This window comes from Ochlerotatus camptorhynchus, unplaced genomic scaffold (genome assembly GCF_037179485.1).
Source record: "Ochlerotatus camptorhynchus isolate MF236.1 unplaced genomic scaffold, CSIRO-AGI_Acam_v1.1 ptg000055l, whole genome shotgun sequence".
Classification (NCBI taxonomy): domain Eukaryota; kingdom Metazoa; phylum Arthropoda; class Insecta; order Diptera; family Culicidae; genus Ochlerotatus; species Ochlerotatus camptorhynchus.
This window is the reverse complement of record NW_027040545.1, coordinates 2156785-2184671: the sequence shown is the minus strand read 5'-3', so window position 1 is coordinate 2184671 and position 27887 is coordinate 2156785. Positions and strand designations below refer to the sequence as shown.

At 43.8% G+C, this 27887-nt stretch overlaps 1 protein-coding gene across 1 annotated transcript; it reads right to left on the bottom strand.

Annotated features, from left to right (window-relative positions):
- Positions 1 to 62: 62 nt before the first annotated feature.
- Positions 63 to 27887, bottom strand: Kdm2 (Lysine demethylase 2). The gene is made up of 4 exons (XM_065239345.1): positions 27082 to 27887; positions 14506 to 14666; positions 3241 to 5170; positions 63 to 3177 (listed from the first exon to the last, which is right to left on the bottom strand). The coding sequence occupies exons 1-4, from the start codon at positions 27127 to 27129 to the stop codon at positions 1642 to 1644; spliced, it is 3675 nt and encodes a 1224-aa protein (XP_065095417.1). The 5' UTR covers positions 27130 to 27887; the 3' UTR covers positions 63 to 1641.

The following is a 27887-nucleotide window of genomic DNA, read 5'->3' as shown; positions in this document are numbered from 1 at the left end:
GGATTTCTCTATAGACTCCACCTGGTTGGCGAGAGATGGGAAGGTCAGTAAACTAGAACGGCTATTATTCTCTCAATTTATTTACAAATAGTATAGGTAGGTGTCTCCAGGGATTACGCTACACACTACACAGAATGTTTTCCTTTCCATATGTTCCATAATGCTTAGTTCCATCGTTTTGTGATTCTCTACTTGGGGCTAAACTATTCTCTAATCGGTTTTCTTTTACCTAAAAGGAATAGGTATTGTAATATGTGTGTGTTTGTGTTTTCTGTGCATTCACCATAAGGTTTCTCTTCTACTAAATATTCTGTATAAACGCGGGAAGTTCTCACTGTCACAATACGTGTGCTACACTTTAGAAAGTCTAGCATAGATTCGTCACAAGTAATGTTTTGTATTTGTAAAAATGGCTCCTTTCATCGCAACGAGTAAACCTAATCATAACCTAACGTACTGAAGCATTCCTACGCGATTCTCACTAATATATGTATGTTCCAATAGAATAAAGTCCTCCTCTAGACAACGTGTAACTGAGCGGGTTCTATGCGCGTATAAGGATACCTATAATAACCAATCATCACAATCAATCACGAAGAACAAACGACAATCGCTACTAAGACTGTTTTCTAGATCAGACATAGAGAAGGAAAGCAAGGAAAAGAGGACACATAAAATGATCGACGGATATAAATAGATTTACGACAACTCTTCTTAAAGGATTAGCAGAGAAGGTATCATTTCTTGAAGGGTTGGCCGAAACGCATTTATCTTACACCATAAGTACCACGGGTTTGCTCTACTACGATGCATCATTAACACGCACGCACATACTCTCTTGTTGTGCTTCAAAAGCTGCTGCTACACTTCTAGCATCAATGCTCGAATACTACTATTATAAGTGTTTGTTTTTCGCGGAAAAACAGAAATCTTTCACTTAAACCTTAAACGTCAAAGCAAAATTAAACGAATCCTTAATTATTGCTACACACGTCGTTACAGCAAACAAAACATAAATCCCTAGAATCGACACGAGGAAACTAAACTCTCGATCAACTTAAAACGTAGTCTTTGGTTTCGGTTTGTGTGTAGACCAGAGGCGAGTGAAGATCTGATAAATTCAGCTGTAAAGCTCGAATCAATATATTTATATATTTGATAATACTTTCCAAAATTTTCAAACACACCTCCACTACGCCGCTGGCGTAAACCTTATGTTCTAAAAAAAAAACAAACAGAAAAACTGTTCTCTCTTCCATACAACACGCGGACACACAACTACACATACGGTTCATATATTGCGTTCACACTATTCTAAGTTCTAAACTTTGTATCCTTAATCGTTAATACAATCCACAATAATTGTGATTGAGAGAAAAATTGTGAGGGAAATCATCACTAGTTCACAGGGTCCTCGCCAAAACTCTTGATCCACGGCCAACAATCACCATGTAGGTACATCCACGCTTCTTTTGTTCGCGTATCTCACTATATATCATTGTTATTGTACCTGCGAGTTAGGCTGTAGGAGTGATTGCAGCTTGCGGTTCCACAAACTCTCAACTAAATTCTAAACATGATGGCAGCGAGCGCGGTAAGAAGCGTATTTTCTTTAACGGTTGTCATCGTCCACCTCATCTTCTACTGAGACGTTTTCCGTTTGTCCACCAGCTTGATGTCGTGCAGCTGGAGCTCGTTCTTCGAAGTCGATGCAAACTTAATGACCGCTTGGGTCGTCACTTGGGGCACGTGACTCAGATCGAGTCGCGTCAGGGCGTCACACTTGGTCAGATAACCGAGGGAATTTTCCGTAATAAGTTTACAACAGCTGAGATCCAGCTCGATCAGCGTTTTCACCGATGCTGGAGCAGTGCCGATTTGGTATATTCCGGCATCGGTTATCCTCTGACAGGAGGACAGATCCAGATGCGTGAGACTGGGTAGACCTTGGGTGATGTAACGTACTGCAACGTCGGAAATGTCCGTACCGGCCAGTTTGAGCACTTTAAGATTGCGCAGCCTTGACTTGGAATCGGCTAGACCTGGACGGGAGTCCTTCGGTGGGGATAAAATCTCCCGGATGGCAGAATCATTGAGTCCGGCTACGAAGCTGAGATCGAGAATCTGCAATGGAGGACACATGCAGGTATGCAAGCCAAGTACCGCCTGAATAGGTATTCCCTGGAGGGATAAATGCTTCAGACCGGGGATTCTGGAAATAAGCCAGGTAACCTGTCGCTTTCCTAAACTAATCCAATCCATGATCAAGTGTTCAGGTTGACGGCGCACAATGGCCGTAAGTAGACTAGCAGTAAGTTTGTACTCAGCACAGTTCATACGTTTCCACAGTGCTGGGTCCACCGAGATGTTGGACCAGGTTTTGCACACCAACGAACACGTCACCAGCGTTTCCGGTGGCAAATAACGGAATACTGCCAACAGGCAAGTCGGATCCAGTGCGTAGTTGCCCGGTTGCGACAGAACGGGCGTGTGGACATGTGCCGGTCGCACCGGATACAGTGGCTTCTTCATAGTCTTTGTCGACGAACTATGAATTTGATGGGCCAGCTGTGTCCTCAAGGATGATTTCTTCCTCGGTATACTGTGATTGTGTTCACTTATGTCCACGGAATCCTGCACGCTACTACACATACTGTTCCCGTCATCGCTCTTCCGCCGTTTCGTCATTACCATTGCACCGACCGGATGTGCTCCACCCGTTGATCCCTCGCCGTCCCGCTTCAACGTCACACCACTACTGTGACCTGCTTCCATCGGTTCTTCCTTGATCTCCATTTTGACCGGAGCGCTCGCCGGCATCAAAATGCCACCCATGCCCATTTTCTGACCATCCTGTTCCGATCCACTGGACACATCCTCGTCCTTAATTTTCGGTTTTCGCTCCAACAGAATGTTTCCTCCATTGCCACCGACAATTACCGCGTTTCCAGAAACCGCGAAATCGTACAGCATGTCATTTTGGAATCGGGGAACAACCGGCGGACCAACTGGGATATCACCCACCGAAGTGCCGGTGACGTTACTACTCACAGTTTGCTGAATCACCGATGTACCACCTATCCGTCCGATGTCAGCATTGTGGACCGACGAAGCGTCACTGCTGACGGACATTCGACGGATCTCCGAAGACTTCTGACGCGCTCGGAAGTGACGCGGCTAAAACGAAATCAAAAGGTTAAATTCCAATACCTACATCACACTGACCACGAATCAACTCACCCGATAGTCGGTATTCTTTCCCGACTTGCAGCAACTGGGACACTCCCAGCTGTTCGGCAGATCCTCATTCACGATTCCGTTAATCTCCGGGGCCAAGCGCTGGGCGCAGTCCGGATGGGTAATTTCGTAGCAAACTGAACACTCCATCAGCGACGATGGGCCTTCCTGCATTTGTGCCTGTAGTTTTGCTTGTGCCGGTGCCGTTATCGGCGCTTGCCTCCAACCGTCCAGATGACAGTGGATGCATTGGGCCGTCACCGGTAGCATCGGTTGGAGACACTGGCGCATCATGCAGGTCTGTTTCGCTCTTCCTGGGCCTCCAAACTTCACCATATCCAAACAGAAACTACACTCGCCGCAATCCGACCGTTGACAGGCTTCACAGTTTTTGCACCGAGTTCGCCTCCGCCGTGGTCCGTTGCCATCACGTTTTTCCGCACTGGATCGACCGCCACTGCTGGCGTGACCACTGTTCTTTTTGTACGGACCGCGAATTGCTCCGCCTCCCGGGCGGGTTGGCTGGGGTGACACGAAATTACGATCATCATCGTGTTGCTGTTGATTGGACGGTGCGGCCATTAACGTTCCATTGCTGTTGGCGTGCTCATCCGGTCCGACTGGCACATGTTGACCGGAGGAAGAACTCTCCATCGGTGAAGCCAGGTGCTCTTCTGGGTGAGGTTGTGCTGTCGTTACCATATCCTGCGTATTCTCCTCCTGACTGGGCTGAGAACCTTCGCCTTCTTCCTCGTGGGAAATCGGAGTCTTCATACCTCCCTCGCCAGCATAGTATTCGTACCGCTCCCGCAGGTACGAATTATTACTCTTATTAAGATCCGGATGCAGCACCGGTATTCCAGTAATTGCCTGTTCAGGATTGTCTTTGCAGTGGCGTTCGACCAATGTCCTTACGTCTTTGATGAGAGCCACCGGGTCTTTGATGAGATCCGGTACGTTTTTCTTCTGCGGTGGTAGATCGTACAAATACATGACGATTTCCTTCAGTCCAAACAGTTCGTAGTGGGTTAAATGGACATGTATTTTCCCGACCAGTTCCGGTTCCCGGCCTGGTTCTCCTTCCAGATGAGAGTGCCCCAGCAGGGTGTAGACATACTTGGCCAACACATACCAAAGCATCTCCGTGAAGAATGGATACCGGAACTTTTGCGGTACCTTCGTGTTGTCCTCGACTTGGGCAATCTTCAGCTGCTTCACGATCCCGAATGAGTGGAGAAAGTTTCCTCCGAATACTAGCGAATCTGTCGGCGTATAAACGGCATGAATCCACCCGGTCGGAATGAAGAACGTATTACCTGCCGTCAGGTACACCCTCGCGCACTTTTCCACCGTATCACCGAAAAACACATCCGATTGCTTACCGGACAGGACCCACTTTTCGTACAACTGTAAGTTCTTCTCCGTCGGTGGGATCAACCAAAACACTTTACTTCCTTTCAGAATATGATACCACACTGACGTCCCACCGAAATCCACGTGGAAATCCGTGTAGCAATTCTTCACCGACATCAGACAATACTTTTGCACTTTGGGGTACATCATTTCGTTCAGCACATTGGTCGCTTCAACCTGCGACTCCTTCAGCTGCTTCGGCCACACCACATCGACCCAGTCGATCTGACGCACAATGTGCGGACTTTGCACGTAATTTTCCAGCTTTGTATGCGAGAACTCCAGCGAAATCACATTCAGCAGTTTCTTCTTGGTTTGGTCTTCGTAATACTTTTCCCACTCTTTCATGGTCATTTCCACGTTCTTCTGCGTATTGACGTCCATCACGTCCAGAACGCGGCGCGATCCGACGCACATCCGAACGTCGTTGATGGTGAAGTTGGGTGATGGCACTTGCAGTCCGAGGCCGGTTTTCTCCTTGAACAGCAGCGGTATGTTGAAACCGTACTGCTGGAGGAAGCTGCAATGAAGAGAGAATTTGAAGAGGAGTTATTAGATTTGGTGAATGTTGTTTTGGATCAGAGGATGAAGACGATAAAATCGGTTCGGATGTCGTCCAACGGACATTTGCTGCTTAGGTCCTTCGGATTCTCCCAAATATTTATTCAGTGCATGCATACTATGGGATGGACAGTTTCCCGCTTTTCTCAGATTCCCAGATATTTTCAGCACACAGATCGATAAAAGAAGCTTTTATCTAGCATCTAATACAACAAACACAACAAGAAACGGTTACATGCTCAAGTTATCAACCAAAGAGAATCGATCAATGTTACTTAGGAACTAATGCAATGTTCAGCTTGAATTTATTCAAAAAGAAACCACTCGTGATAACGATATTGTCTCGATCCATTATACAGAGTGACTTGTGCGCTCATGGTCAATCCGAAACAGGGTGATGGAGGACCTCAAACCATGCAAAAAAAATGTTCTACACTATGCCTCATTTCTTGCTTATAACGAAGATATTAAGGTTTTAGTATTTGTGACCATCCTATCTTTGAACCACCCTAGCGACAAAGTGAAACCTCTCAAATTTCTCATGCCATGGTGACCAGTAAATTCCGATTAGCAATTTCCCATTTTTCCCGGTATTTTGGAAAATTTCCCGATTGTCCGTTATACATCACTAGGTTAAATGGGTCATTACTAAAACAGCATCATTTTTCGTGGGTCGAATTTGGTTCTGCGTTCGAATTCTTCAAAATTTGTCTAAGAAATGTATTTATAACAGTTTAGAAATTATCTGCAGATCAATCCAAAAAAGCATGGAATTCATCCTTAGATTTTCTTTGAAGCTTCCTTCCATAATTCTTCGCTTGAATTCACCTCAGAATTGTCTTGATATATTGTTCAGAATTATCTTGGAGCTTTCCTCTAAGTTCTTCTTAAATTTTGCTTAGAAATTTCCTTAAAATTTTGTTGAAATTCGTTTCGTGATGCCCTTGGAATTGTTCGTGATCCTCATTCCCTTAAAATTATTCTCAGAATGTCATGATCCTCTTCACAATCGACTTGGAATTTTTCACAGAGCTACCTAAAAATTCTACTCTGAACTCACACTAGGAGTTATAGCCTAGAATCTCTAGGAATTTGTTCAAAACTCCCTTTAATTTTCTCTTAAGTACCTTGGTATTAACCCTGACATTCATTCTAAAATATTTTCAAAATTCCTTCGTAAAAAAATCTAGTCCAAGATTCTTAAAATTTGTTAATGATTTTTTTCAGAAAAATTCCGATTTGTCATAGGAATTTCCGGTTTTTCCCCGATGACTTCGAGTTCCCCGCATATTCCTGGATTTCCCGTTTTACTGGTCACCCTGTCATACAAGTCAGTAGTCTTCACGAGACTTTGAAGCTTCTTAAGATGCGTGCTGTGAAAAAAAATCTATAGGGTAAGGTGGGGCCAGATGGGTCAGCTAGTTCATTAACTAATTTATTTGGTTGCCAAAATCAACAGGTTCAATGCAATCTTGATGATGGTTTGCTTTTTCCAACCAGCATTGTAACTACATCATGGAATCGTCTCAATGATGAAAAATAAATTCACTGATATTCCCTGATTTTCCAGTCTTTGTCTAAAAAATTCCCGACAGGGTTGAAATTGGACCTGTGCGCCGATCAATATTTTGGCGGCGGCGGCGTAGACCGGTGTGAACCTTATCAACTGGTAAAAACCCTACTATTGATATGCAGCATCTTACGGAGCCTCCTTTAGCTCTACGTCATGTAGTCAGCTTAGGTCCTCCTACACACCTGGGCAAGGTGCTTCGTCTTAAGGCACTCATACAAGAAGAGTCCTTAAGAGATAATATGCATACAAGTTCTGAGCATAAAATGAGTTTGAAGGCTGTCAAACGCAAGTCGAATAACTACACTTGCTTACGAAAGCAACCGATAATTCAAACGACACATGAATGTGTTGTTCAACAAAGTTTTCAGTGTGTTACTATATTCGGTGAACGGTGTGCAACGAAGTGAAGTGACTGTGAACCAGCAGTAGAGCACAACCGGAACGGGGCGGCGGATCGTTGAACGTGAACAAGGACCGGCTTGAGGAAGCAACATTTCAGCGAATTCAGTGGAGTACGCATAAGCGCAGGAGGAAACACTACCGTCAGCGTCATCGATGCCACGACTGCTTTCATTCCCAGGAGGTCGGGGTCGAGGATTATTATTATCGAACTCGCAGGAAGATCGTCACAGTATTAGGAGTGACCGACGATTATCACCGGAACATCGGCATGAGTCACCACCACCACCGCACTACGTTCACGAGTACGTGTCTAGTGAAGCACGAAGCAGGGAGGAGCGAGCCAGAAGTAAGAGAAACACGAGCCAGGGAAGCAGACGCAAGAGAAGCGCGAATAAGGAAGCAGACGTAAGAGAAACGCGAGAAAGGGAAGCCGAAGCACGAGAAACACGAGCCAGAGAAGCTAGCTAGGGATAGAATAGGATAGCTAGAACGCACCAGCTAGGGAAGAGTACCACAGGATTCGGGTTGATCTACTGGATCGTCTGCTTTGCCAAGAGAGGCCTCTTGACGGGATGATGAAACAAGAATGCTGAAAGCGGTGCATAATTCGCCATTCAGCTTCGAGGAGAGAACGACACCACTTCGCTCAACGTGTTTTTGGATCGCGTCGAGATGCCAGATCGGAGGGAATGAGCGCTAGGACACTGCTGATTTCTATCAAGCATTTGTTTCAGGAAGACTCATTCGAATGGAATACCCGCGCAACGTCACAACACTTGTTACCGTCATGGGCCGCTTTCAAGCGGGAGATCGGCAAAGAGTTTATGCAAAGGGGATACTCCCAAATTCTTTGCCTGGAACACATTTTACGTTTCCAAGGAGCCAGCGAGTCTTTTGCGAAGTATTACCGAGACATTTCAGCGCTTTGCGCTATGCAGCAATCGTAACAGCAGCAAGACCACGATCGTTGCAAGAGATGGTGGAGATTTGTACCAGCTACGATGAGACAAGAATGGTCCTGAATAGGCAACGGTGGATTTCCATTCCACACAGTGCACTACTGGAACCGAACTTTGCCACACCGGCATCCAGAAATAGGCCTGCAACAATGTCTCAGCAACATCCGCATCGTTTCAATAGGGTGCATGCAGTGGAGGAGGAAGGAGACATGGATAAAGACTGGAGCTTGCAGCAATCCGATCCTCGGCATGGAGCCTCAGCAAACACTGAGGAAGACAATTGTCAGTACAAGCTCATTGGGCAAGTGAACACCCTGAAGATGAACTTCGAACGGAAGAGTTCCAGACCGAACGAGGTAGCACAAAACTAGCGGCAGCGCAGATTTGTTTATGAACAGCACATTAACATACAACCGATACTGACTCAGCAACAGCAACATCTACAGAACGCGCCACAGTCGATGCCGCGACTACAGCAACAGGCGGATCAATCTTATATGAGGATACCAATTCAAAGACTTCATAGCTCACTCCTGTGTATCAAAGGGTCATCCGAACTACCTCCGGTCTACTCCCGTCAACTCCGGGTTCGGCAGCATGTGTCGAGGGAGGAGTCCTTCCTTTCGACCGCCTCATCGCCCTCACCATCTGCCGGCGAGCCGTCAGCTTCATAGAAAAAAAACTACTGCATCGAGCGACGGAGTGTTCCTCCTAGAGGAAACAAACCAGCTCCTCGCTAGGACTGCCGACTAGGCGCTCCCCCTAGTGTCCACGGTCCACTGGGTTGGAGCCAGGCGTTGGAACCTGCCCAAAATCTCCATAGACCCAACTATCAAGCATACCTTTAAGGCAGGCTCTAACCCTCTCGCCGTTACCCAAGTACACAGGGACCTAATATACCGTCGCTACAACAACCATACGATCCGCTATTCCGACGGCTCGATTGCACAAGGGAGAGCTGGAATTGGGGTATCCGGCCCCGATGTAAGTGTGTGCCACCGTCTCCCTGACCAATGTAACATTTTCTCCGCCGAGGCAGCCGCCGCCTACGTCGCCATCACCACACCGTCTAGCAAACCCATCGTTCTGTTCGCGGATTCCGCGAGCGTGGTAGCCGCCCTTGAAACCGAGTACCCCACACACCCGTGGATCCAAGCCATCATCCGGTGTGCTACACCACCGTCTCCTGGATACCCGGTCACTGTGGGATCCAGGGTAACGTCGATGCCGACCACCTCGCATCTTCAAGTCGACAAATGAGCAAATTAACTAGAAAAGTTCCAGGCCCGGATCTGAAAACCTGGCTTTCCAAAATTACATGGGAGTCTGGCTGGACTCACGAAATCTTTTTACCCGTAAAATTAAAGATGAGACACGTCGCTGGGATGACCTACCTGACCACTGCTCTCAAGTGGTGATCTCCAGGCTTAGGTCAGGACACACCCGTATCTCACACAACATAACGGGAAATGGCGAATGTCCATTGTGCCAGATCCACCATTTGGTGGAACACTTTATATGCCACTGCCCGCAATACCAAGGAGCTAGAAACCTGTTCGAGATCCCCGGCAGCATCCAAGACGCCCTCAGTGAAGATCCTTGCCGCTCAGCGGCACTAGTGGCTTTCCTCCGCGAGGCAGGCTTGTTCTCTCGAATATTACTACAGCCGACCGTGACATTACCTCCGAAAGCGGACCCCTCAATGATGCATGCTGTCATACCCTCAACTCCGACCATGAGGACAACTACCTGTACACCACACCCCGACCAGCCCGAACACTTTCAACAACCACGACCACAGCTAAGAACAAGGACTTCCTCTCCACCAGCCATCCCAGGAAACCCTCCATCTCCCAACGTAAAATGAGTCAGCATCAAAAGACAATAACCGTACCTTAGATATAACTCCGTATCACATAAGTACTCCATATTAAAAGGACTCCCTTCTGGAGCCTCCCCCATCTTTCAGAAGTGTCCCCTCCGGACACTTTTTTTTCAATTTTTCAATTCTGTAATTTGGGGAAACCCCTTCAGGGGTTCCCGGAGATGACCCAGCGTCTGGCTGAAAATCTTCTTAATAGAGACAACCAATCAACCAAGACTTCATAGACCTTCAAGAAGCATCGTAGAACTTTTTAAAACTTCGTACACATTCAATGAACTGCGTTGAAGTTCTGAAAACATTCTAGAAGTGTAGCAAATTAAAAAATACAACAAAGTTTATAAAAGCACTGCAAACTTTGTAGCAGTTCATTTAACTTCATTGAACTTCACTGAAATTCAACTGAACATGACACTTCAGATAATTTTGTAGAAGTTCAGAAAAATTTGTAGAACCTATCAAATATTGTGAAAAATTAGCGAACTTTGTAACGAACTATTTTGCTTCTGCGTTCGCAGCTTAACCACCACTTCCCAACAAGGAAGACTGCGAACGTAAGTTCTAGTCCGGCCAGAGACTCTTTTAACATAGCAGGTCAAGTTTCCGGACTCAAACACTTCACTTCATTTGACTTCCAATCCCAACTAAAAACCAGAAAAGCAGGATTCTTACGAAGGCTCGACCAAGGTGAAAATAGCTCACTATTCAATAATGTAACAAAGGGAAAACGACTAATGTACAAACCCAATCACTTCAAAGGAGATTTCGTATACCGTGGAGTGAACTAGTCAACCCATTTAGGGTTTTAGGGCTACAGCATATATTCTGAACAACATCTCTAGCTCCTATTTTTGTCCCGGGACCTGAATTTGCCCTAGCGTAATAAATTTCTTATTCTACAGGGGTACAAGGTTTCGATCTGACCTGAATATTCCGCAGTTCCTCGGTTCTGATAGGTTGTTGAACGGCCGGCTTGGTTCCGGTGGCCGTCCGCAGGTGGCGTTGCTTTGTCGACTAGGGGATACCGTGATTCGTGACACCGGTATTGAGTCCAACGACGCAAGAGGGCGTCTTACACATGTGGTACAGCGTAACGTGAAGGTAACCGACCGATTTGACCCAGTTTCCGGTGTGGAGATCAGGGCTCTACATTTTCGAAGCTCTAAAATGAACTCGTGTTTTTTTTCTCTCATACATACGTGTTCGACGCTTCATTTCTATAACGCCTAGCTAGACTATCAGCTAGAAATGATAGTGAAAAAGAAGCACGCTTAGAAGGAAAGCGTTTCCTTCTAAGCGTGGCTGTGGAACTTCTCGTCGTTGCTTTGCTCATCGCTTTCAATGTAACTAACGTCGATTTTCTAGTTAAACGAACCTCATTATGGCTTTCAATCCCCTTTCACGAACACTCTATCACCGATATTTCAATTTGTTTAAAATGCGTTATGTCCCGTTTTTGATCATTTTTTTTAGATAAATATATGGATGGAAGATAAATTAAAAATATTACGTGTAATCTTCACGTGTTTTCACGTGAGAAATGCTTTAAATGTGTTATTTCATTTTCCGTCATATACGTCATGAAACCTCTGTTGATGTGTTTCATGAAAGAGAAAACTATCAAAGTCGAGCGCTCTTTCGCTCATCCGTTTCACCGAAGCTTGAAAGGAAGACCAATGGTGCGACGGGAGAAAGAGAGACAAGCGATTGAACATTTGTTTGTGCACGCCGACTGAGGTTCTAGAATGCTGCGAAGCTGTTCGACTTTAACAGAAAAAGAAAGCCAGCAGTCTCTTCGTCGCATCGATTTGGTCGATTGAAGCTGATATTGTGACGCCCTGGTGGAGATTGCCTTTAGTTGGGAAATGGTGAAAGGAGTTTTCCCAACTAGGGGTCGGCCGATGTACGCCGATGCCGTGTGCTTTCGAGGATCGCCAAAACCATTGTGGGACGCCGGTTTAAACATTTTTCGGCAGTTCACTCCACAAGCTAACCGGTACTTTCTTGGAGTTTTTACTCCCACTCAAAGTAGTTTAATTTATCTCAAGAGCCACATGTGAAAAGGGCATACAAGTTTTTGTAAACAAACCTTTGTAGGCCCTTCTCGCCAACCGAGTGTCGCCCACGCAAACCAGCAATATCATCGGGAAGGGGAAAGTGTCCCCTACACGGTGATGTTAAAAGTTTCCGTTGGTGTCATATGGGTGGCGAAAAAAGGGCTTAAGAAGTTTTGTTTACAAAAAGCTTGTATGCCCTTTTCACATGTTGTTCTGGATCTTTTCTAAGAATATTTCACTATTCTAGCGTTCTTGGACACAAGTCAAGCACAGTTTCTATCATTTTTGTTTTGTTTTTGCTTCTTCCTAATCCGAAGGCTTCAGCAATCTCCACTAAAGAGATCAAACCCTTTGGTGGTCAAATGTGGCGTGATCTAGCATCAATCGCTGTTTTCTTCTTGCTTCTACCCACTGAGATCTCCCACATTTTCATGATTTTTATCAATAAGAGTTGCTGCAGTTATGTACTCAAGCTATTAACGAAAGAGAAAGTCGACGAAGAGAATCTGTCAATGTGACTTAGGACCTAATGCAATGTTCAGCTTGAAATTACTGAACGTATCGTGGAGCCAAAACTTATCGTGCGTTTCTTACGCTCGTAGTTTTCGCTTTGACGGAGAGATGGTACTGCTCGAATGCTGTCAGTTGTTAGGGTGGTATTCAACGTTACAGCGTTATAGAAATTTAGCGAATTGATTTGATGTTTCTTTAATCTCATTAGAAATGTTCAGAGGACATCTTCGACATTCATGAAATTTGTGCTAAATTCGGAGAATTTCGTAGAGAACCCCCTAACCCCCTTAAGTACCCTACGTAAGAATTTCAAGATCACAGGTAGTTTCATTTTTATAATTAATAACGCCAACATATAAATAAATTAATTTTTGAACCTGAAAACTCGTCGGTGGGACAAAGTATGATCAAATTTGTTTTGAAGCAGCCAACACCTTACTGTCGAAATCGGTTTGTTTTGATTTTTGCTGTAAGTTACGAAGCGTTTGAGTTTTTTTTTAATATGGCCAAATTAAGCAAACAATAAGTCTGTTCCTATACTTGTAAGATTCTGTACAGCAAAAAGCATGTTTCCGTACTTGCTGCGCTACATTATTTTCTTACAGCAACTTATAGTAAGCTGTAGCAACCTACAGTAAAAGCATAAAAGCTAGTACGGGAACAGACTTAATTTTCGGTCGCAAAATTTGTAGTTTTTACACCGCATCACAGAACATAAAATCTGATCAATATTATTTTGGTGGATATTTTGGATATTTCATTCTACCTTAAGGCCGTTTTAGGTCTATTGGCCACCCGACCAATGGTGAAATATCACAGCTAGCTCTATCCTGCAACATGTCATCCTCTAGTTGTTTATAAGAGAAAAATTCAATGCTTTCTTTAAAAAAATCGGAAAAATGTAAATCCATCACATAGGGGAAATTAATGTAATGTCGGCCTAAATGTCCCTAATTTGGGCCCATACATAATTTCAGCAATCGACTAAATTTTCAATAGAAACCAAAAATATCCATTAGTACCGTCCCAATGACGCGTTCATCTAGATAAAATTGATTAATAGCAGATTTTTAGCGATGGGCTCAATCTTAGATCCATAGGCCAACATTAGAGCCATTTCCCCTATTTGTTTATGATGAGCAACGTAAAATGGGCGGTATTGTATGACAAGCACTGGTCCCCCAGGGAATTCGGCAAATTGTCCAATCCTTCAACCGGTCGCTTTACGCTTGCGGCTAATTGCTAGCTCCAATGACGTGGACGTGATACTTCAGTTGTGCACCATTTACACGATCTTTTTTGCGAGTCGATTTCTGCTGTTTCTATTCACACTCTCGAAGAGAGTGAATTCTCAAGCTTGCACTGCACTTTTCAAAGACTAGCATTTTTGTTGTGTTGCTCTTACCATTTTCCCACACATTTTTTCTCACTTCATTTTGCTTTCATCTGTCGAATCGAAAACATTAGCTTTGGGAGGAGAATGCAGTCAAAAAACGGCCGTTTTTCACCTTCAGCAATACATTTCAAAAGTAGCTATTTTGTTGCACTACGAAACGAACATAAATTTGTTTAATTGAATTTATTTGCATACTGTTATAAATCCATTTCTTTCACCTCTACCTCTAAAACAGACTTCAGTAACTGCTTCTAACTACTAATCGAACATCAATGTAAGGTTTGCCAATGTGGCTCATCAGTGGTCTAGCCAAAAAAGCCACACTCTACTCTTATCTCTACTTCCCTATAGGTAGGATATGGTGGATGTACCAAAGTGGCGAGCGTATCCGTGGAACTCCTATAACCGAACCGATTTGCCCCGGTTGTTCGTTGCCGACAGCATAGATTTACGAGTAGGTATGTAGCATATGTAGCAAAAAGGAATAAATAGTTGGTACGTGTTTGCCTTACCCGACGGAGAGATCACTGCCTTTCATCTCGCGCACCATCCCGGACTGCGCAAAACGGGGCGATTCCAGCTTCTCGGCAACGCTGAAACCACGCGCTCCCTCGTAGTCATCGTCGCCTAGGGCCCACTCGTCCGAGTATAGCTTACGTTGCTTCCGCTCACGCTGTTGGTGCAGCAGGATGAAAAGGACGAAAAAATCGGTGTTAGTTTGCTAATCATAAAAAATATGCCAGAGGAATGATTTCTTTGCATGTGGAGGACGGGGAAATGAGGAATGGAATAGGCGGTGGTTGATGATGTTTCCGATACCACAATGGTGGATGATTCGACACCCAATCGACAGTGATAAGGCATTTACGATGGTGAGGCATTTTGGCATCTGTTGGTCGGTGACACGTTTGCGAAAGTTATTAGTTGGAAATGATATCACTTGGCACTGACCAAGTTAGCAAGGTCAAAATAATGTGTGTAGCATTTTCCGATTGGACATACTGATCATTGAGGATTACAGTAACGAAAAAGGGGCTTTGTCCATGCCCATGAAGAGCGTAACTGCAAATTTGGTTTGAATAACATAATGGCCTACTTTTCCTAGCTAAAATAACAGTGTCGAAAAGTACTACTTTTCAGCACCCAGGGAAAAATAGCTATTTATGCAACAAGTTGCAAAAAGAAGATTTTTTCAACACGAGTCGTAGTTTACCGAGTTGGATAATTACGACGAGTGTTTAAAAATCGTGATAACTTTTCGACACTTCTTTTAGTTATGAAAAGTAGGCCATGATGTTATTCAAAACAGTGTCTAAAAGTGACACTTTTCAGTATGAGTGCTAGCAACTCGTTTTAAAATTCGATTTTTTTTTTGGTGAACTTTGTCGATTGTAAATGGCATGTTTTGCTATCATCAATCATCTTCGTGTTTATTCGCGAAAATCACATCAAAGATTGATCACTTGCGTAGGAAATCAATTTCGCATTTGTGACCAGCTTCCGGTCGTATGAAACAGGTCCAAATCTGCCATTAACGGAAAATAACTTACCAACACTAGTGGACCGTGAGTTCCAAACCACCTGCAATTTTCCGCCTTGCTGAAGGCCCACGCTCATTTAATCCGTTATTGATATACGTAGCGTAGATCTGACAGCTAAAAATATTGTATATCTTTCAGATTTTCCGCACGCATCACTAAAGGGCCACCCACAGTAGATCCGGCTCTGACGCGTTGCGGCAAAGTGACAGCTAAATCTATTATCTTATTGTAAAGTTTACGTCAACGCAACGCAAACGGATCTAATGTGGGTGGTCCATAACGGATGCAATGTATGTTGGTCTAAGCAGAGTCGATGTTATAATAAGAGCAGGCCTGAACATACTCGTTACAGCTAAAAAAAATACTACTTTTCGAAATTATGAAACTATGAGATATTTTAATAATAATTTGTATATGTAAGATGCAACAAGAGGAGCTAAAGATTGAAACCAGTCAATTTTGCTTTCAGAGGGTCACAATTTCCTCTTTTAGCTGTAATGAGTAATCGTCATAAGTGAGTACTATTCGTTACAGCTAATCGCTAATTGTGACTCTAACCTAATTGTGCTTTTAACTTTATAAAATACTCCAATTGACAAAATTGTATAACTTCATTCTTGATTTCCTGTACTTTACTGTTCGATTGAGCAACATAAGCGGACGCGATTCCACTCAGATGATATCCCATAAGCCATAGAAGGTGGACCTGGAAATCTCTTCGGACGGATTGTTGGTTGTCAGTTGTTTGAAAGTGACATACATCTCATCGATAGTAGCCTTTTGAACACCTGGAACTTGAAGTGATCGCTCAGACAGGTTTTGATTCTCCTCGGGGACTGCTGTTGTGAAATGATGGCCGTGTAAATCAAATGGCAATCACTTCATCGCGAGTTATAAGTTGTAATTTCACCGGTAATAATGGCCATGGTCGTAGTTTTTCTGAGTGATATTCGCAACGCCATTGTTTCCATCTTAAGCAGTCTTAATAAGACTTCTCTTTTTGTTGATAAAGATAGCTCATAGATCTATTGCACCGAGGCCTAGCTCAGATTGTACCCGGAGGACAATCTTAGCCTTTCTTAATGACATCATGACGTTTCTATTCCTCTTGCATATAAGCTTCGTGGTGATGTTCCTACTGATTGTGGATGCCACTTATCAAAGTTGCCAAAAGAAGGAAGCCAAATGAATTTTTTTGCGATGAATAGCAGTTTATGAGCCGACGATGTTGGCATAAGGACACTATCCGCTCTTGAGCTTAAACGCAGTGAATTCCAAAAAGAATTCCAAGAGAGTTCAGCGTTAAACTTTTCCTGTTAGCTTGGACAATAATATTAGTTTAGTTGAAGATGCTAATTTCAAATAACAGACTGTAGTGGTAATTTTTATACGATAGATGGAGTAGATGAAAGCATAGAGTTGATAGTTCCGTTAGAGTACGGCAGTGTGAAGATTGTATATAGATATTAGAATAGCGAACTAGGACAACTTTTTAGGAAGGTACAAATCGGTTTTTTCATCTCTCTTTACCAAACTCCCCCTTTGGAGAGGGATGGTGAGGGGTGTCCCCCCCCGCCACCACTGGCAAAAAGAGATGAAGACCGACCCGTTCAAGTACCAACTGTGTGTTTGAAACAGTTCTACCGATTTTTTTCCGCACTTCAATTGTTATTTGAAGGAAGGCATCCAGTCGTAGGTTTGGAAATTGCAACTATTGTTTGTAATAATTGTAATAATATTAGGCAATTTCATTTTCAACAGCTGGATATCCTTGTTGGTGGATGCCATCATGCTACTCATGGAAATTCAGCAAAATGCTAAATACTGGGAGAAGCAGAAACAAACGGTGCCATAAGCCGCAATCTCAAAACAGCTACAATTTTTTTCTGCAAATATATCCATCCGATCAGTGATGGTATCAAGCCTGATGGTCGTCTTGAATCATCTTTACAATCCGTGCATTCTGTAACACCGGACAGAATTATACAATCCAGCAAGTCCAGCATCACTAGTTGCGTATGAAATTATTGCAGAAAATATATGTCAATCGGTTTCAGCCCACCGATGATGAAATTTTGCAACACAAAAATCAGGTTGCTATGTGTACTTGATGTTGATCAACGCGAGTTACTCAGAGCGGCTCAGAGTTACTCAACATTAACTCCGATTTTACTCATGATCAAAAGCTGTCTTGCCCCTTGAGAGAAACCGGGCTGGTATTGACGTTAAGCCGTAGAGGAACGGACTCCTTAATGGTCCGCTCAGTATGCTGCAGAAGAATATTATGTCGGCGATCTTGTGTCTCGTACTGACTGCGCCGAGGACAGCAGTGGTCTTGGTATGTTCTCCACTCCATCCAAGGTTTCTGAAGGCACATTTTAGGAACTTTTTCTGAATTCCCTCTAGCCATTGAATTTGCACCGCATACTGTGGTCGCCATACCACGCTCGCAAAGTCGAGTTTGGACCTAACGAGGCTAATGTAGATAGTTAGGATTGCATGAGGATCAGTGAACTCTCGGCCGAAACGTCGAGTGAGAGCAAAGAGTTGCAGCGCTTCCTTAACAACTCTGTTGACGTGATCATTAAATGTTAAGGATTGATCAATCTGTAGGAACTAATACTTGAACAAGTGAAGGTAATGAGAAATGTAGTAAACAATTTGCATACACCATGGTTATAATTAAATTAATAATAAGAGTGTTTGTGAATGAAATAAATGTCAGTTTAACAGTAAGACATAAAAAAATAATAATTGGTCGAGAAGGAACATTTAAGTAATTTATTACAGTGTAGAGGCTATTCAGGACACACTTCACAAAACGCATAAGGAAATGGCGTTGCGATCAATCGTTCTGACGATGACGGAAAAACGCAAATGAAAAACGCTAAATCAGACCGGAAGAGTGAAGAGAGATGAGGAGAGAAAAAAATTCAGTCTGTAAACTATTGTTGTGGAAGACAGTCGTGTGCACAACTGCTGCTGATTTGAAGGTGAAATACGACATGGCGTCGTCGGTAGGTGAGTATTAGTTCCTACATCGTGATGCTGATGCGACGAAAGCTGGTAATGATGTCTCAGAAACCCGATGAAGCGGATCTCAGTTTCCTTACACGTGTTGGTTCAACTGCCCGTCTTTGTGAATTCGATGAGGGTAAGGAGTTTGAGCAAATCGTTGCCACGGTAGCTGAACATGCAAGGAATCGGGATGTACGCACCACAGCTCTCAAAATGCTTAGCCGGAAGGGTACTTTTATTGACTTGGTGGATAAGGTGCGGGAAATCGAGACTATCCGGCTGAACGAAGAATATGTCACGCGAAGATACGGAAATTAAGGACCGGCACTGGTCGCACCAGTTAGATCTTTCTCCAACTGGGATGCCGCTCGTCAGCAAAGATATCCAACTGACTTCGGTTTTCGTGGCGGCGTTTATCAACGAGGAAGTTATCGTGGTAACGCTACCCGAGCAGGAAGGATGCACAGAGGTGGACATTTTCAACCCGAGATGAACAGAGGACGATTTCAATCCCGGCTGAATAGAGGCGGAGGTTTTCGAAACGCTTCATCGGGAAGAAATTGTTGGCGCTGTGGTGGAGTTTATCATTCACCGGGCAACAAAAACCGAATGTCTGCGAGCTTTGGCCAGTTCTGCCGTTTTTTACTGGACTTACAATGAGGAAGTGGAGTTTGAGTACCTGAAGAAAAAAGCGCTAAAATCCATAAAAACCTTGGGATACTACAATCCGAATCATCGTATTGAACTGTTTGTGGACGCATCACCATCCGGATTAGGAGCAGTACTTATTCAGTATGATGAGGCTAACAATCCAAGGATTATAGCATGCGCATCGAAAGTACTCTCTGAGACCGAGCAGCGATATCCTCAGACTCAAAAAGAGGCGTTAGCTGTTGTCTGGGGTGTTGAAAGATTCAATTACTACCTGCTAGGGAAGACTTTCGTAATCTGGACGGATGCTGAGGCGAACCAGTTTATATTCAACACAAATCATCGGTTGGGGAGAAGAGCAGTTTCTCGCGCCGAAGGCTGGGCGCTGCGTTTGCAGCCATACGATTTCATCATCAAACGCGTACCAGGAGATGAAAACATAGCTGACGTGCTATCTCGCCTGGTGTCCGAGACGCAAGTAGCAGAACCTTTTGATGGAGACGATGACAAGCACTTTCTTTATGCTTTGGATTCAGAACGGATGGAAATAACTTGGTCTGAAATCGAAGTCATGTCCGAGGAAGACATCGAGCTGCAAAGAGTGCGAGAAGCTTTGAAGTGCAAAAAATGGCCTAAAGAACTACGATCGTATGAGGCGCAGAGGAAGTACCTATTTTGTATGGGGTCATTATTGTTCAAGAACGAGCGTGTTATATTGCCGGAAAAGCTTCGTGCAAAGGCAATCACATCAGCTCATGGTGGTCACGTGGGCGAAATGGCAACAAAACGGATCATGCGACAGTATTTTTAATGGCCAAAGATGTCCAATGAGGTAGCACGATTTATCAAAGACTGTGAGATATGCATTCTACTGTCTAGACGTAACCCACCTTTGCCATTAACAACAAGGGAGATGCCGGATGGACCATGGAAGATCCTCCAAATAGATTTTTTGACGGTTCCTCAATTCGGGACAGGCGAATTTTTGGTTGTAATTGACACGTTTTCTCGGTATCTTGCGGTTGTAGAAATGAAAGCGATGGATGCGGGGAGTACAAATTCTGCACTTTGTGAGATTTTCCAGACATGGGGTTTACCGATAGTAATCCAGAGCGACAACGGTCCTCCCTTCCAAAGTTTGACATTTAACTCGTTTTGGAAGGAAAAGGGAGTAGATATACGCAAAGCAATACCTCTCAGCCCCCAGTCAAACGGGGCGGTTGAGAGGCAAAATCAAGGTATCATCAAGGCGCTGTCTGTTGCGAAACTCGAAGGAAAGAACTGGCGAACGGCACTCCAAGACTTTGTTCATCGACACAACACGCTCGTGCCACATTCGAGGCTGCGAGTGATTCCGTTTGAGTTGATGACAGGATGGAAATATCGGGGAATATTCCCTGGCCTTTGGAACAAATCTGAAAGCAACAACATTGATGTCACCAACGTTCGTGAACGGGATGCAGAGTATAAACTATCCAGCAAGCAATATGCAGATTCTGTACGTGGAGCAAAAGAATTCAATATCAGGTTTGAAATGTGGTTTACGATACAAATGTTTAATTAATCCTTAAACATGAACTTATTTCTATTCATCTTGAAAACAAACATAAAAAAAAACCCACACGTACAAAATACAAACTAAGCACAAGGTTAATCAAACTTACAATCTAAGGTTAATATTCTTAAAGTAAACATATATGAGTTTCATAAACTCCAGATCACGTCTAGCCAAAATATCCTGAACTGGAACATTAGGTTGTCTACCTCGAGCCCGAAGGGAATCGTACAGCTCAGATCTAAAGTAGTGAATATGAGAGTATTAATTAATTACCGGTAGGTCAAAAACGCTTATTCATGTGAACGAATAACGAATATTACCCGAACCCGACTTGTTTGTTTATTTTGTTACCCGTACCCGACCCGAACCCGACATATATTTTTTTTAGATACCCGTACCCGACCCGAATCCGAAAATTTATTTTTTTGAATACCCGTACCCGACCTGAACCCGTCGGGTACGGGTACCATCATGTGACTGGATGAAGGGCAGAATTCGCTTCTGGAGACTTTCCGTTTTTCTAAACCTCCGAGTTCATCATTTTCTCAATAACGAAAACCTTTATCTTCTGGCCGCAACTGCAAATGCGACTTGTTAACGGGTGTCTTTCAACAACACAGCATGGGTTCTTGAAAGAAAAGTCAGTCATCACGAACCTGTTTGAATTCAGTTCCATGGTCACGGATTGCATATCCAAAGGGTACCAAATCGACTGTGCAATAGAGATGGTCGGGTACGGGTATTTTTATCCGAAACCCGACCCGTACTGGTTCAAGGCCACCGGGTAGTTGGTAGATCCGGATGACGTCGGGTAAAACATCTACCACCGGACAGAGAGATCTCTCTCTTTAACTTTTTCAATGGAGCATGGTACAGAGTATTGGAGACACAGCCAAGGAAACTCGGATCGCGAGCCCAAATGCCCAAAAGGGAGGGTTGGTTATTATCCACGGCCTATACAAATTTAAAAAAGATAATTTTCTACGCAGGGGGATGGACAAGAATCCCAAAAAACTGACTCAGCTGGCGGACTGAAATTTGGGTATTTTCTACCACCCAGCTTTTTTCAAGTGTGCCTCAGTAACCACCATACAAGGGGATTATTTTGAAAATACTGGCGTCCCCAAATGATCAGCAGTCACTTTCTGTCTTCCACTTCAAGTGTGATTAAGAAAAGCTGCCAAACAAGGATTTACCTGCTGAGGACTCTTGCTTAGAGACATCTCACGAACAACCGATCTATTCGTAATGCGCGTTGCCTAAGCGGTGACAGTTCACTCAGACCTATCTGGCAACTGATCTGATGAAGCTCAGAGACTATAGTCCCGCAAATTATCAGGTAATTACGGTGACATGCCCATATTTTAATAGGCTCAGTTTTGACCGATCAGGGTGGATTCTATCCAAATTTGGATAGTTTCAGCAAATTCTGAACAGATCGCTGCCCATGGGATCCCCCCTTAAGCGGGCGAACGTAAATAAGAGAACGATGTCCCTCTCATTTTTTCCTTGCAATAATATCAGAAATTTAAGCGATTCGTCTTGTTGGTGCCTATCTATAGGCTATGTTTAGGCGAATTGTAACATCTGAAATTAAAGAAAATGTTAATTTAGCGTTTCGCCTTGGTGGTTCTTTCGCGAAGGCAAACACGTTGGGGCTTTTGAAGGTGAAGATGATGTTTTGTTATCTGTTACAAAATGTAACGGTTTAGTAAAACAATCAAAAGTCTACATACAAACGATTAGATAAAATTGATTACCTGTTCCATGAATGGGTTGAACATACGGATGAGATGGTTTTATAATTCGGTGAATCGCAGTAATAAAAAAAAAAGTCTTCAGATCATCGATGGCGGTTCTCATGAGCATTTTGATGTAGCAGCAAGAAAATCGTTCAGATTGTTCCAATTTCTGGGACTCAACGTACAGGAAACCATAGAAGATTTTCAAAATTTCAAAGCATCTTTACCGTTCTGCGTGCTGCTCTGCCATAACAAAATTTCACTCTCGTGATGTTCTTTCATTACTCTGGCAAGAAAAGATGGTTGACCTCATATTCATCATTTGTTATTTTTGCAGTGTACTAATGAATTGAGATCAGCAAGGTAAACATATGTATTTTTATTCTCAGGCTCATGGCCTTATTTGAAAAACAGTGTGTCGTCGTCACTTACAATGTAGTCTGTTCGTTTGAACCACTTAACTATTAAGAAAGCCACAATTCAATAAGTAGAGGTAGGTCAATATTCGACAACGGCAATTCCATCCGCACGTGATCACGGTCTTGTGAGTTTCACACTTAGCACACATGACATGACCTCCAATCAAATGTCTAGCAAACTCATCAAAACTTCCACGCCGCAATGGGAACAACTGTGAAGCGCGTGGTTGTTACTTTTGTTGTTGTTGTTATTATTGTGATAGCGAAGTTAGCATCTATCTAGACAGAAAAGCTTCCACCGACCCCGGCCCGCTGCAGAAGCGTCTTCTCGTGTTGCACTGTCGGTATACATATTCTCTGGCGTCGCTCCCCGTCCCCGGGGCCGTCGTTGCAGCTTACTGCACATGTTCACCGAACACGTAATCGCTGTTTACATTTCACTTTCCTCAAAGTCGACTCGGTTCGGTACGAGTCAGCAATAATTGCCAGCCAATAGTCAGCGAACTCTCGGGGCAAAAGCAAATCTGGACATCGCTTTTCCCGACCATTTGATTGCTAGAGTTTTGAGGCCGAGAACGTCTCGATGAGCGGTTAGCGTGTTGTTGTTTTCCTTTTCGCGTATCCAAAATTCACTGAACGTAAATCGGCATTCTTCTCACATCGTCATCGCCTTAACCATATCCCATTCTCCGCTCAGCTTGACTTCGTAATTCGTTTTCAACGTCGAATCAACCTTTGCATGTGTAGTAGATTCCATCCAAATCCCAAGCATGTAGGTATTACTCTACCTGCGAACCAGTCTCCACTGCTCCCCTTCATCCAGCTTCCACCGGTAGATAGGTAGTGGATCCCCCTTTGAGTATACACGAAGAGAGATTATAAACCGAGGAAGGTATAGGTATCTGTTTTTCATTCTGTTTATTGGTGGTACATTTTCGGCGCGATTCACTCTCCTTCTCACTCTCGCCTCTGTTCCAACGATTCTCAGAGTTGAGACTTCTTAGGAGGAACAGGAATGACGAAACCGAACATTATTTTTATTTATCGCATGCTCTAAAGCTCCGCACTTCATGTGTCATAGCCATACGAATGGAACCTGCTTACGGTACCAATGAAATAATTCGATGTTTCGCAGCCAACGAGCGGACCAAAAATATACACATCCGACCTGTGCGACGTACTCCACTAGGAGTGAATCAGATTCAGCAGGGTAGCAGAGAACAGTTTAGGACTTTGCGTTTTATTGAGCTGACGCACTCGTTGTCGTGATGTTCCGGGTTGCCAGTCTGCAGGTGGCTTCTTCATTGCTATCATTGATGCTTTGGCCTGATTCGATCTGCAGCTGTTTCACGAAATGGTTAACATGAACTTACTTAAGGTAAATAAACATTTCAAACTTGGACACTTTCACCTGAAGTATGCTGGCCAAAGTGAAAGACTTCCATCCTGGGCTGCTTGCTTGCCTGGGCTCAGGTCCAATTATGAGGCTCCACCGCCATGATCAGCTGGGTCTGTCTCAGCTGTGATGATGTCCTGTCGGATTTAAATTCAGCGCTTGTTTGCAGATTTTATTTTCGCCCATGCATAGTGAGTGGTCGACTCACCTCCACTTAAACGTTCACGAATTACTGTTGATATCGGCTTTTGATGACATCAACGACGGAGCTCAGCATTAAACATTCAGTTGTGAGGCCACCAGGCACGAATTATATACCGCAGGCAACGGTTTGCAGCTTTTGAGAGCCAGCACAGGTTTCACATTGGACTTGAAAATTCTGATTTTGATACGTAGACTTATGTGGTTTGATCTTCAAACTTCCCTTCTTGATTCGTACACCTTGATCAGTGGTCTGATGTGGTTTTTCAAATACTGGAAAAAACTGCTTGACTGGCCATCTGTGAGAAAAAAGTCAGAGCGTTATATAGTAATAACCCGATTATAACAGCCCCTCCCCCGCGCGTCAGACATTTATCTGCCTGGGCCTAGGTTTAATAATCTGTTTCCGGTAATTATTCACAGAGGACGGTGCAGTGTAAAACATATCTGGTACCTCTATACCTATAAGCATTTAGATTAACATTCGAAGTCCCTCCTTTTTTACATACTCTGCACAAAAAATACTTTCTTAGCGGCAGGGAATCCTGAACGTGGCAGGTCGAATCATCCTGGCTATGTTTGTCCAGGCGACAATCTTGTCACAGCAGAGATGGAAACACTGCTGAGAGCCGAACTTTTACATTTTACTACAGCAGAAGGCTACTGTAACTGTATACAGGGTTGCCACATATACAGATTATCTGGATCATTTCAGGACCAAGAATCTGTATATACAGATATAGAGATTTTTATCTAAAATTTACTGAACTCCAAAAAAATGTCATTATTTTTTGTCATTGAGCATAAATTGTATTCCATGTGCACAAAATACATGACCTATTTATGGATTATTCTCATGTTCATCCAGTAACTTAAAGCATCACTAGGGTATATACTTTATGTTCTTAAAATTAACTAAGTAGCTTAAACAAAAATATTGTAATAAATTTGATGATATCGAAATGCCAGAAAGTGTAATAAATGCAATAGTTTTTGGTATAAGAAGTAATATTTAATGTATAAATAAGAGGTAGATTTAATTTAAAATGTTTTTTTTCACCTAGAATAATTCAGTTACAAATAGTTTTCAGTTGTGAAAAGCTCAGTGTTTTAAAATGATTGCCAATTAAGGAAATTATTGCATCTGGTATCAATTAGTTGATTCAACGACTGTAACATTATGCAGTTATTAGCATCTATGCAATTTTTTGATGAATTGGGAATGTGTGCAAAGTAAAGTAAAATTCCCAATAACAATTATTTGACGAAAGCCTTTTTCATGAACTCAACGATTGATACAGAGTTTATGCATCAAGATACAGATTTACAGATTTTTTTCAGAAAAAATACAGATTTAGATGTGGCAACCCTGGCTGTAGAGTAGTAGCCGTGTGGGCAGCGTTGCCAGATTTATTAGAGAAGTTTAAGCTCTGCCAGACAGATTTTTTGAGAAATCTGGCAGCTTCCTATGTTAATTTGCTGAGCCAGATTTTTGCCAGACATTTCTTTCGGGCTTTGCCAGATTTTTTCAAAATAAGCCTGGCATCTCTGCGTGTGGGAGCACACTTCGGTAACCTTCGGCATTTGCCAGTTTCGATCGTATGCTCGCTCATTCGTTGTTGTAGAGCCAGAGTACAGCAAGGCAGCCAGCAGAATTTTCAGTGTTCCGACGTACAAGCTTACCATCGGACGTGGATTTTCGGATGTTGTGTTGCTCTCTTGCTGGGTGCTGACCAAGCTCGTCATCGTCGTCGTATCTCGTATGCCTCTGCCCATTTTTCGTACGAGCGCAGGGCTTGGCGTTTTTCTGCTGCTGGCTTTCTTTCGTGTTTGCCTGCGCTTTGCTTCCCACCTCTACTGCCTCTGCCCTGTCAGCCAGCCACCAGCACCACACCACAACTCAGCCTGCTTCTGCTTGCTCTTGGGCAGCTTCGCTCATTCGCTGCCGCTGTGCTGCTGCTGCTACTAGGCTCGCCGCACTCGTTCGTAGTCGAAGCATGATGAAAAATGAATGAAATCATTCTCTCGAAAATGCCGCAATGCATGTGATGGCGGATCGACGTCGTTTTTTCTGCCTCTGTTGGGTCTCGTCGTGTTGACTTTCTTGGCGACTCCCGGGAAGGTCGAAACATTCAACCGAAACACATCGGTCCTAGGAACGCTTTGCAGGATTCCGTGAAGGACAATCTTCCGGATCATCCACCATTTCGCGTGATTCTTTCAATGTGCTCAGTGCTCCCATCAAGGTGTTCCATTTTCGAGGCATTTTTTTCGTTCAAAGAATTTTTCCACTATGGCGTCTACGGTCGCCTTCTCGGGGCTTAATCAGCATGCACTTGATAATCGGTTGTTCCATCTTGGCTCAAACAACACCCCGCAAGTGCCATACCTCAATTTCTATGTGTATGCTACGCAACACACAGCCGCATCGGGCAGGAACTGGAATCGGTCTCTTTTTTTTTTCTTCCCTCTTCAAAACGTGGAATCGGAGGGTATCAGAAACAACGGGAAACGGGAGGAAGGAGGAAAAATGTGAAAAAAGAAGAATAAACCATCACTTACTAATTGCCTCCGACTTTTGGATGGCGATATCGACACTTTATCAGACATTGTTGTTAGATATTCCGGTGGTCTATTTTCAATGTACGGCACCTCCACCGCGCACACACGAAACGAATGGCCGCTTGGGGCCCCGGAATCCCACCGCAGCAGCACCGACCGCCGATCGAACGCAAAATTTTCAACCACTGATTTTTTCTTTTCCTTCGGAACTTTACTGCGATTTAGCACAACACATTACACCCAATATTATTTGCAAGAGTGGCTCCGCCACCCAGCCCAGCAGGTTCTGCCAGGAGCCCCGCACTTCACGGAAACACCGAAAAATAAAACTGGAATCGAGAACTTTAAAAACGGCCTATCAATTTTCCACTCCTTTTCACGGACTTTTTTCTCTCGTTTTTTTTTTCTTTCCGATGAGCTTCTTCCACTGGCAGCAGCGAAAATACACACACGACCTGACAGTTCGGCTGACGTTCTCTCACTACTTCAAACGTCGCTTCTGCCAGGCTGGTAAAGCTAAGCGCTGCTGCTGTTTCGTTTCGTCCGTCCGTCACCGCTTTCCTCCCACAACTTTACCCGCTCTGCGTCGCCACGTCCTCGAAGTCCACAATCTGCGCTCTGCAGCACACACTTTTTCGGTTCTTCTCGACTCTCACACCTTCCTCACTTTTGGTTTTGGTTTCTCTCTCAAAATTTACGTATATCGACTTTGGCTGCTGGGTCGGTCCGCGACCGCGGCGTACGCGCGATATTTTTCGCTGTTTCTTTTTCTCTTCCCGCAGCAGCACCATCAGCAGGTATAAGCA

Bases quoted from the DNA above. Each gene is read 5' to 3' on its own strand.
- Kdm2 (XM_065239345.1), bottom strand. From the start codon at position 27,129: ATGTCTGATAAAGTGTCGATATCGCCATCCAAAAGTCGGAGGCAATTA. The intron at 14,667-27,081 runs GTAAGTGATGGT...CTGCACCAACAG, and splicing joins CCAAAAGTCGGAGGCAATTA to CGTGAGCGGAAGCAACGTAA. The intron at 3,178-3,240 runs GTGAGTTGATTC...ATTTCGTTTTAG, and splicing joins GAAAGAATACCGACTATCGG to CCGCGTCACTTCCGAGCGCG.